Source organism: Echinococcus granulosus (genome assembly GCF_000524195.1).
Source record: "Echinococcus granulosus chromosome Unknown EG_S00028, whole genome shotgun sequence".
NCBI lineage: Eukaryota > Metazoa > Platyhelminthes > Cestoda > Cyclophyllidea > Taeniidae > Echinococcus > Echinococcus granulosus.
Window position 1 is genome coordinate 431,856 of NW_020170408.1, and position 11,384 is coordinate 443,239.

Sequence of the window (11,384 nt, forward strand, 5' to 3'; positions counted from 1 at the left end):
TGGCCCGATCAACTTCAATACTACTTATTGGTGGTAGTAGATGCAGTGGTACGGATCGGCATCTCCCAATATCGCATTCCTCACAAGGCAACCTGCATCTAGGCATAACGGGTTTGGTTGACTTTGGTAGAAGACAAACGACATGCTACAACCGCCACAGTCGGCGCATCACGCACTTTACGTGAACAATGTGGTGATATGAATGATGGCGAGCATCAGCCTCCACACGTTGCACTACCACGTGGTGCAATGACCATCATGCCACTGTCGTGCTGTAGTCGTGACTGCAGCCTCCCAGTACTTCCGCAGCCCAGTCATGCATCTTCCATATTGGTGCACCACGTTAGGGTTTCTGCGGCGACTTGGCGAAGACTGACTCGCTTCCTTCATCTCTGCCAGAAGCTCCTACACTTTGAACCACTTCTCGAGGCATGGATGAGGATACCAAATGACATGACCTGGCGAGATGTTGTGTGGCATAAAGAGCGTAACTACGTGCAGTTCATGCGAGGAATTGATTAGTTGAACTACTACTTATAAATCTCTTCCATGTGGGCACAACTCTACCGTGAATGGCACATTTGGAAGACGGTTTCGGCTTTTGGATTGAGAGGAGAGCTGACTCCCTCCCAGCCACTTGCATCTTCCCCTCCGACTTATGAGTACTTTCTGGTTGTTTGCTTCGCGTGTGATAGTCCGGCACTGGGAAGCGGTGGTAGTGAGCAGTGTGACAGTGGAAGGGTAGGAGTGGAACTTCGGAGACAGAGGATAGGGTGAGGCGGTACCCCTCCTTCCTCTTACCCGAAGCACGCATCTTCGACCACACAAGTTTCCGTTATGAGGTGTTGCGTTGGCTTTTGGGGTGGAGGACCCACGTGGCACTTGTTGAGCATTCGTGACTGCTTTTACAGTCGAAGATGTTGTTAGCAGGGGGTTGAATTGGATGGCGGTCACTAGGCAATGCCACTAGACGTCAACCATGGTCATTGCTTGGCCCTCTACAGGTGAATGAATTATCGTGAGGAATGCCGTTTGTCAAACAGCACCCACACATGGCGCATTGGTTGAGGGAGGCAAGAAATGGTGCCTCAGTCACGTCGGGTTTGGTGGATAACCACGTAGTAGTGGTAGCCGATAATGTGTTCGCCTGTCGATGAAACAGAAAAGCTACTTCTTAATCCAAATCGGTTAGTATATCATCGTGTGTATGGGAAGTGGTTATAGAATCTAGGTGCATATGATAAAAAACCACCGAGTATCCTTTCAAGCTTCCTGTCGTCTACCAAGGCTTGGCATGTGATATCCGCTTGCACCACTTATGCGGCCTGGAATCGCCTGTCTCCCTAACCAAAATAAGGGTTTTCCTGCATACTATAACTCGACGTTACGAAGTGATTCAACAATGCATTTAAACTCCTTCCAAGTGCCATCTTCTAGGACGACGAACCACACCTCCTATCAGTGCTACCTTAAAACATGTAACGAGAAGCTTCTGGAATCACTTTCAGCTCTTGAGATCGCCTGCGTCGCTGAAATGAGATCTACAAATATTGGCCCTGTAAATCGGCAGGATGGCTTGGATATTGCTTAGAGAACCGTCATATGATATACGAGAGGAACTTCCTACCGTCCGACAGTTTTCTGGAGTCGTCTTTACTCCACAAAAGATCTCAACCTTGAAGAGATTTCCCCAAAATTGGGGTCTCCTCCCCCTCCACTTGCAGCTAAGAAAAGCGGATCTTGTAGGGCTCATACCCTCTTAATAAGCAGGCAGTCATTAAGTAAAGCGCAACCAATTATTGTCTAATTTCCAAGCTTTGACCTCCTGACATAAATCCACAAGACTGACAATCGTGACGTCAAAGAAGGACGGATTCACGGTGCCAAAAATCCGTTATATCATCCAAAATTGTGCACTGAAAGATCCGATTTTCCCAAGCTGCAGATTCTAAATATTTCGGCAATGCAACCACACAAGCGCACCAGCAGCATTCATGGACAGAAAAAGCATAAAATTCTGGTACTTATATTTACAAGTAGACCATATACACCACTTTACTGTTGCATACGCTCTAACTCCTTCAGCATGTAATTTATCCTATCTTTCATAATTGGCTGGCCCTTTTTCGTTAGTTTGCGCCAGGCCTTATTTCGCTCCGCTCGCTTCTCCTCTCTGGCCTGTCGTTTCGCCATGATCATTTGCCTCTTCGATTTTTTGCTCTAAAAGTAGAGTACAAATGATTAGGCGACAAAAACTGAAAATACCTGTTCTATCTCGCGCTGCTGCTGCATTAATTGAATAAAGCGTTCCTTTCTGGCGTTAAGTTGATTATTCTTTCGGTTGAAATCAACTTTGACTCTAAATAAGGAGATGTTAGGCGACAAAAGATGACAGTACCTACTACCTTTCCGTTTATAATTGGGTCGCCTAGGTTTAGACTGGGGTCTTTTCGGTGATGAATCCATCTAGGAGGAAAGACCAATAAAGCGATTAATGTTATTAGTTAATCCGGAAAAATAACAAGCTGATCAGCCCTTTTGTCAGCATTGCGGAAAGATACTCAAGATGGAACAGCCTTTAAAACTCTAATGAATCAAGAAGCATGAATGAAAAAAGGAAAGCATGAACTAAAAGAACGAATGTATCCATTCAACAAAGAGGAATGAAATTTGGAGTTGATTACCTGAATTTTACTACTACCCCCAAGAATCACTTCACTTTCAAACCGTTAAAAGGGATTATCTCTTTAGTAAAAAGCAGAAAGTGAACACAGTAGCCGGGAGGAAAAGAAGACCAAGAAATATTTTAAGATGAATGCGATTTGAGCTACTGGAAATGATGTAAAGTAATCAACAGCTTCGCACTTCAATGCTAACAAGACATATCAGTTGAGAAAGTGCAAAAAAGATTACCAAAATGAGTTCGTTAGCTAACACTAAAAGGAAATCACTTTGATCACTTAAACTACACATAGATTTTGCAATGAAGGTAACATTTGACCAGAGAAACATGGTATTCAAAAGCCACGAAAACAGTTAAAAGCAAAAGGAAATACTCAGGAAGCAAACAGGCAAGAAAGGGCGATGAAAACCTCCCTGGCACTAGATCAAAAAGCCGAAAAAACAGCGACAAAATTATCTACTACTGCAGGTATGATCCATTCCGGGACTTCACAACAATCACCACGTAAAACTAACACTATACGTACAATGAATAAAAGAAATTAGACTAAAGGTTAAGATTAAATACATAAACACATGAAGGGCCAATAAAACAGATGAGGGCACCAGAAGACCATTGAACCTAAAGGCACAACAGAGTTAAGAACGGATTTACAATTCAAGAAGCCGAATTTTGAGAATCTCACAAAAAGATTGTGGTTATAGAAAAAATGCTGCAAAAACAGACACTTGAAAGATTAGCCATTATATAAGGAGAATAAAACGAAATTAACGACGCTCCAAATAAGGGTAAAAAAACAATTAAATCAGGCAGGCTGGAAAAAAAAATACACATTCCATTTCATTGCTAAGTAGGAACAGTAATATTTGGGAATCGGTGGCTACCCAACTTAAAAGTGCGACCATCATGCTTATTAGCTGCCATTTAGGCAAACAAGCATTTTCGACCAACAACCAAAAAAATTAACAAAGATCAATAGCTATAAATTTGACTTTATTAGCGCGCTAAAGCAGTGTTTTGCGATTAAAACACACGGTTTTGATACAGCCACTGCTATGCCACTTATATGGAGAACGAAGTAAAAACACATAGAATGCATGCTTTGGCCTCAAAAAGACGAATAAATTAGGCTTTCTTTACAGCCTTATCGATGCCAGCTATCCCAACGTTTGGAAAGACCTTCAGCGGTTTGAACGTATAAAATGTTATTTATGAACTTGCTAACTAATTAAAAGCAGAAACACCCGTGTTTCTGGTTGGAGAAATTATAAGGCGTCCCTTTAAATTCTAATAGGTTGGTTGCATTCTGTGAATCCCATCATATAAATCACTGACCTTCTGGTTTTTGTGTAGTGTTTGATCTTCAACTTGTAAAATCTTTAGTGTAAATGAAGAATGGCGACTTCTACATTTTTAATCTTTGTAGTCCTATCAAATGACTCCGATTTCAGGCATTACTTCAGCATTTGAAGTAACATATCCCGTTGTAATATTTCGAGTCACTTCCACGTAACTTTTTGCCTGGTTTATTTTTCTGTGTCTTTAAACCTACTTTGCTCGCTATTTTTTCGCGGTAATAACTTTTGTTGGTCTAAATTTCGAGACACCTATTTTGTTGTTCATTATGTTCTACATTGTTATCAGACTTTTCCTTTTTTAGTGTTGCTACGCTGCTCGTAAGTGGAATTCGTCGACATGGTGAGCAGGTATAGAAATCCTGATGTTCCGCCAGCTCTGCCGCCAAGACTCGCCAAACCTAGACGAGGCAATCTGCCCAACAGTAGCTCACCTAGCCCAAATTTTTCATTTAGGGACTCACCAAATGTCCAGGCAGCTTCGGTAAATACTTTGCAATTAACGTTTTTTGCACCAAGCTTAATATCTCACAGCTTCATTTTTTTATAGAGACGACCCAGTGTTCAGTCTCTAAGGTCAAAGAATCAGCATTATAGACCTGAAAACCTTCCTGAGATGACTGCCTCGGATCTTCGTGAAAAACCGGTAAAGATTTGTCCTTTTTTCTAATAGAATCCTGACTTTTCCGAGGACCACCATTTTTACTTAATATCCTCAATATTTGGTTATGTTTCTCGGGAAAACTGATTGATTATGCTTAGGTGATTGCTGAAGACTAGATTTAGTAAAGTTCTTGTACAAAAAATCTTTTGGTGGTAAATAATATTTTTGTTTTTAGTGAACATTTACTGTCTTTCCTCTTTTATGGCCCTTAAAGTTTTTCCTTTTTTCCTGAAGTAATTGTAAATTTTTGGACAAACTCCTTTTTGGTTATTACTATGGAATGTTTTGCGTTGCCTAATACTTTCTTTTGGTTGTATTGAAGTTCTGAAACCCTTTTTTTTAGAGGAATGAGCTCGTCTTAATGCTTCTGCAGCTGAATCATGAAAAGGCCAATCTACAGCGGTGGAAGAACTACTTCAACGAGCAAATTGCGACCCTTATACCCAGTGCCGAGTGGGTTTTTATCACCAACTTTTGCAATCAGCAGCGATGTTGACATTTTTTGGTTTTGTTTTTAACGCTAACTTTGCTTTCCGATGGAAAATAGAAGCGCTAAGTTAAGTCTGCCAATTTTATGTCGCTACAGGCCCTTGATAATGTCACTACTCTTACTAAGATTGAGCTCACGTGCAATGAGCTTGCGTGCATTGCCAATTCCGTTGCGTGCTTGATTACCAAAAGTTAGAATGCTCTCTGATTGCGTGCGCAGCATTTTTTCAGATCCTTCGTCTGTACAGCCGGGTTAATTTGAGGAAGAGGTCAGTCAATGCAAATGTATACTAACCAGATGTGTGGCATGCTATGGATAAGCTAAAGGAAGAAAAATATAGACAAAATTTGCCTGTCATTTTCGTGTTGGGGCCCTAGAAAGTGCTGGAAGATTACTTTACCATGTTTCCCTATTTTTCCACCCTGACTATCCTTGTGTATGACTATCAAGGGGAATGTAAGCACCCCTAGAAATCAATTATAAAACACTTAACTGCCTTTTTATTTCATGGAATGCAAAACTAAACTGGATTTACTAGGAAATCTTTAGAATGGGACCACTTTTTATTGACTATTTACCAGCTAGTCAGTAAATCGCCCTGAATGGACCGCAGTTTTACTGCTTCTTCCACTCAAATTCTACCAGCATTTGATCTTTCTAAGGTCAAAAAAATACAAAAATGCATTACCTAGGTTTTCTTCACTGTTTGAATAAATTAGGGACTTAGAGGTCATCCAAACAGCTTTGCTTCTGTTTGACTACAGCCCACAACAAACCAGCGACGGTATTATGTCTGAGTGGCGTAGGATTCAGGTGAGAGACCTCCATGCCGTCAGACTCTCATTATACAGTCCGGGACGATAATTTATGCTTTCGGTTTCTGGGAAGAATAGTACTGAAAAGAAAAAAGCTCAGTTCACGCCTCAATTTTATTCGAAGAGATTCTCTACTTCTTGTTAAAAATGTTCCGATTGTAGCATTTTAAATGTCTTTAAGATGTGGTAATATTTTTAGCACAGTTGTCAAATACATCGCCTTGTGACATCCAGAGTTGCGTAATAAATTCATAGCGTCACATATGTGTGACACTGGTTGGAGACACGTCACCAACTGCTGTCGTTTTTCTAATAGAATGTCTCCTTTTCCTAAAAGTAAGATGCTCTGACTATTCTGACCCTTTAAAATAACAGGGCTTTTCTCTCTTTCTCGCTTAGAACGGATCCAAAAGCTCGGAAAAAGGTAGACTCTCTGCGTCTGGAACTAAAGGATGTTGAAGAACAGCTAAAAAGTTGCACACCTATCATTACTTTTCTAAATAACAAAATTCGGCTGAATGATGTCTACGCTGCTGACGGATTGGACTATGAAAAGGTAGGAGCGGAGTGTTTTACTAACACCACTGGCAGTAGACAAAAAGAGCGCTTACTTAAGTAAATGTGTGCTGAAGCTCGGATACAGAATTCTGCGAAAAATTTGAGGTGCTTGCGGCTATTCGTGAGGCTGTTGAGGCGTAGTTGTGACAAGTCAGTCACCGATTGGTAGACGAGGAAAAAACAAGTGGTGAGAGAAAAGAAATGCGCGTTATCAGACGCATTCAAATTAGCTTGTTGCTATGGCTTGCAATTGTACGGTTTTAGGCAGAGATCGTTTTGAGAGCTTCCGTCTTTCAGTTCTCATCATCAACATCAGAATTTCTCTATTAAGTACTTAAAACGATACTTAGGTCTCAGCATGGGTATAAATACAGAAAGACAATTTTGTATCACCATGGGATCACCTCCAATTCTAGTAGTATTGGCCCAATTTGATCCTGATCCTAACATCAGGATTTACGGCCGTAGAAGATACGCCAGGCTGTGTACTTCATATTCCAATCCCCCAAAAATGGAGTCGCTCAGTAGGACTCGCCAATAAGAGCGGCTTTAGGGAGCTGAGGGTCCATATCTTCTCCTCCTTGCCACATTGTTTCTACTTCACTGTCACCTGAGCGTCTATCGGAAAACCAGTCAACTACTAGAGATATAAGACAGATATTGTTTATCCAAGTCCTTCTGTAACCACTGGTAAAGGCGTTCTACTTGTCTCAGTCTAGTGAATGTATATGTTTCTCCAGTAGTTGCTTGGACTTGTCGGTTGCGCTTACTACTGCCATTAATGTAAAATCTGAGCCACCTTGGAAGTCATTATGGGCTGTAGAGGTCCGAGCAGATGTGAATTATTGTGTCTGTTTACCACAGCGAGGGAACGGTCACAACTGCAATGCAGAGGTAAATGCAACCTACAAAGAATAAGGGGAGAGGAAGTTGTCAACAACATATTACTTTTTTCGCAATATATTCCATGCTAACATCTCTTGCTTTGCTTTAAAGCCAAACGCATCACTCTCCCGTCGAAAGAGCATCGAATTTCTGCATCGTGAGGAAGAACGTGAAGTGGCACAAGCTCTCCAGGCTGAAGTCTGTAAGGACACAAAGGCACTTTCCCAGACCTATGGTATTGTAACATCTGCGGACATGTTGGAAAGTCGGCATCAACCGGTGACAGAGTTGGATCACACTCAACGGCTTTTAGACTATCCCGAAGACGCGGACCTCAGAGAGCGAAGGCTTCAATTGGAGGCGCAGGTGAAACAGCTTGATGATCTCTGGCGAGAGGCCTGTGACTATACGCCGCCGCAAGCTGCAAACACCTCTAAAATCGTAAGCGCAAGGCGTTATGCTGCTGGGTAAAATGCAGTAAATTTGTATATCTTTCGCCGACCCATACTAAATAAACCTTAAATGTAACCGATATTATTGAAAAATCAAGGTCTTCTTCTCTTTCAAATTAACTTAGCTCGTGTTATTTACACTTTGTCCTCATAGTTATGAGTACCTTTTATAACAAAATCAAAAAGGGATTTTAGGTTTGCACAGAAAGCTAGCTTTCTGATTCTGTCTGTTTTGTGCATAGTTTGTCAGGATTTGATTTTCGTTTACTACATGGTTAGATTAAAGATCCTGCCAGGCGTTAGTATATTGCAAAAAAACTAGCGTAATTAACGCTTTCGCTTGTTTAGGTCATTCCGTTTTCCCTTTAACGAAGTAGCGTCTCAAAGCCATTCAATGTAGCGGCTTAAAACAGTTGATGAAAACTTTAAGTGTAACACGTATATTCTTAACCAAGTTGTATACTTTATATTTAGTTCTTTTATTGCAAAATTTTTTGATTGCTGCGTCTTTAAAATTGGGGAGTGTTTTAAAATGGGGCGGATTGGGGACCCTCCATAAAAAACAACAACTGAAAAGGTAAAACAAAAATGCGACATCAAATTAGAAGTCAATTTTGCTGTGCTACAGGCTAATTTTTTCAACTAATTTTTTGGAAAGCATGTAAACGTTATCATTACTTTTTCCACATCATGGAGATAGGGCTACAACTCATACCAATTGTGTGGCGGCAATCCGGACCTCCTTGATCGCGCTACAGGAAACATTGGACTAGTGAGTTGTTACTATAAATGGCAACCCAAAAAATGGAAATTGAATTAATAGAAATGATCTGGTCAGGTGCGTAAATAAACAGTTATCATTTTTACTTCTCTCTGTACAGGGCGCTGTCTTCATCGATTTCCTTAGTCACAGCCCTGACTTAGCCATCTAAACACCATCTTGGTAGAAACAATAGTCAGGCCTTGATATTTCGTCCACTTGTTCCTAATATCGGTGTGTGTCGAGCCATGCCGTCATTGTAACTACTGCCAGCACGTTTCGTATGCTGGTTGCCATTCGTGGGAAAAGTTTTGCAAATGCAATTTTTTACTGTAAACCGTATGGCTGAAGTTTATAGCCTCGATAATCTTGCTGACGAATCATTCACGGATGTCATTCATTCGCACCCTTAAAATATCTTGCTTTGGTGTAGAATCCTTTCATCTTAGTGTTTTCAAAGATATCAGCAGGTGCCTCTGCTTACCAGATTGCGTAGTCGCCATATGCTCTTCCCACTCACTATCGCTAATGCATTACAGCACCTTCCCAAGTGGCAGTGTTTGGACTGACGCTTGACACCTTCTTTATCTATCGTTAAGAGAACAGACCTCTCACCGCCTTTTGACACGTTCAAAACGGGATACATTATTTCCCCAATTTTATTTTTTAACATTTACACGCATTTTCCCTATTGACTTCTGCCAAAGATGAGTTCAACCTCCCGTCGGCAAAAATCCACCGTGAGCAAACGCGTTGCCAACTATCGACAGGACGCTTCGGATACCATCCGCCCTCAATCTGCCTGTGAATTGGGCGATTTGGCCTACGTACCGCGTCGCAGGAGAAGCAGTTTGCATGGACTCGACCCCACCTCCTCATGTTCGGCCGATGTGGAACGCAAAAGGCGCAGTCAATCGCAAGTCGCATTGAGTAGAATTGGCGCCAGCGGTTCGCGTGATCATCTCGCCCACCGATCGTAAGCAAATTGCCTAAACTCGACGTGTCCATGTCATAGAATGTACGACCATCTAAGTGTTGATATATTCTGGGAGGAAATGTGCAGAAAGAGGTGTTGCATAACATTTCCTCCCCTAAGTTTAATTTGTCTCCTCTTTCTCGATAAAAAGAGGAGACAAAGGCGTGTCATTTGAAATTTTCCAATATCTACGCCGTAAAATTTGATCGGGGCTTGTATTCTGCCAAGTTACCTACCAGGATAACCACTTGATAAACCTAAAAATAGATGTGTTTTCTTTTCGACGGGATGCGGTGCGTGTGGTTGTGTGATAGATGGCTGAATCGGGGAGAGTTTCGGCGACACGGGGTGGTTCCAGCCTCGTATGTCTACAACATCTGATCTCATGGGGATTGGGCGGAAGTGTGAGGTTCTAGATTGTTTAGAAATTAGCCATGATGGAGAAAGCTTCTTGACAATCGTATCAGAAATCGCTTGTAACCTGTGGAAGTGGTGGTTTTAGGGCCAAGTTTGTTTTCTCGGTCTCTGCTGTGGAATCCGCAGCAAGTGTGTGTTCCGTTGGGAAAGAATAACTTATGACCTGTAGCAATGGCGATTGTTTAAATGAACTATGTACTTTTGGAACCATTTTAATATGCGTAGCTTGTCAGTCAACAGTCACAGTACTTTGTGCATCCACACTCCTCCCCTTTAGCTTTTCCTCAGCTGCACTTAACCAACCGTCGGACAATCGAAAACAACGCCGTGGCTCGGAGAATTCAACGGCCTCCTCAGGCAAAGACACCGTACTGCGTGCATCCACCTTCTTAATGCAGCCCACTCTGGTTGCACAGTCACGATGGAAGTTATCGCCCGAAGCGGAGGAAGATTCAACATCCTCCTCTTTGCTTTCCTCTCCACCACCACCGCTTCCTCCTCCCCCTCCTCCTCCCCCTCCTCCTCCCCCTATCCCAGCTAAGCCGACAAGCAGAAAGAGTATAGATGCATCAAGGACTACCTCCCAAATGAGCCGATGGCGAAGCTTTGGAGTGAGTGATGATTGTAACCTTCCCCCTCCCCCCACCCTGAAGGCTGTGATTGTGACCACTTCTGTCGTCATCTGCGTCCTCTTTGAGGACTCTCTTGTAGGGGACGGAGTTACTGACCCCAGTACAGCTGAAGGCGAGATGACGCTCTTTAGCAAGCGCATCTTATTCGCCAATTCACTAGCCGTAAGGTCATAGTTTAAGGTCACGCCCATAATTTATCGCGCTCTGTTCCCCTCCCTCTCCTCTTTTTCCTTGAATCAGCCTAGCCGGTTGCCGGAGCTGTTTTACTTTCTTAAACCGTAAAAAGGGTCAATTTTTTCACACAACTATTTTTCGGACGTTGCTAATCTTCCACACACCATCCTCTCAGTCGTTTTTCTCTCCAATACCCGCTACAAACTTTGCCAGCTACCGTGTTGTGAGATTTCACTGGTTCAGCCAACCACAATAGAAGTGACATCTGAGCCATAAAGTCCTGATTCCACCTCATTTGACAAGAATGGGGGTCGTGACGACAGAAGAGTCCGCGCCGCCAAGGCGGCGATTTAAACAAACGCCGCAGACACATTACCATATGAAAACGGCAAACTTTTTGTCGTCTCTGTCACTTGCTTGGCTGAAAAGACGCCACAAAAGAGGTATTCGCCGGGGCTGGATTGACATTAGAAGGGGGGGGGGGGGGAAAACCGGTAGGGAAACGTGGAAGAGCATTTTACCT

At 42.4% G+C, this 11,384-nt stretch overlaps 3 protein-coding genes across 3 annotated transcripts in view; all 3 read left to right on the plus strand. All coding sequences in view use genetic code 11, as the record gives it.

Annotated features, from left to right (window-relative positions):
• The window catches only part of EGR_04484 (hypothetical protein), a gene marked incomplete at both ends in the record, with an annotated part of 9,785 nt that extends 6,557 nt beyond the window's left edge, over positions 1-3,228 (plus strand). Inside the window, one exon of the mRNA XM_024493733.1 lies at positions 3,005-3,228. Coding sequence (XP_024351847.1) covers positions 3,005-3,228 — 224 coding nt within the window. The remainder of the gene's footprint in view (positions 1-3,004) is intronic.
• A 1,150-nt stretch (positions 3,229-4,378) lies between these two features.
• On the plus strand, positions 4,379-8,834 carry EGR_04485 (hypothetical protein; the record flags this gene model as incomplete). The annotated part of the gene is made up of 6 exons (XM_024493734.1): positions 4,379-4,522; positions 4,589-4,684; positions 5,046-5,155; positions 6,407-6,563; positions 7,562-7,891; positions 8,784-8,834. 6 exons carry the CDS (start codon positions 4,379-4,381, stop codon positions 8,832-8,834), a joined length of 888 nt encoding a protein of 295 aa, XP_024351848.1.
• Positions 8,835-9,369: 535 nt separating this feature from the next.
• EGR_04486 (hypothetical protein) lies at positions 9,370-11,215 on the plus strand (the record flags this gene model as incomplete). The annotated part of the gene is made up of 3 exons (XM_024493735.1): positions 9,370-9,638; positions 10,333-10,849; positions 11,165-11,215. The coding sequence occupies 3 exons, from the start codon at positions 9,370-9,372 to the stop codon at positions 11,213-11,215; spliced, it is 837 nt and encodes a 278-aa protein (XP_024351849.1).
• Between the last annotated feature and the right edge of the window lie 169 nt (positions 11,216-11,384).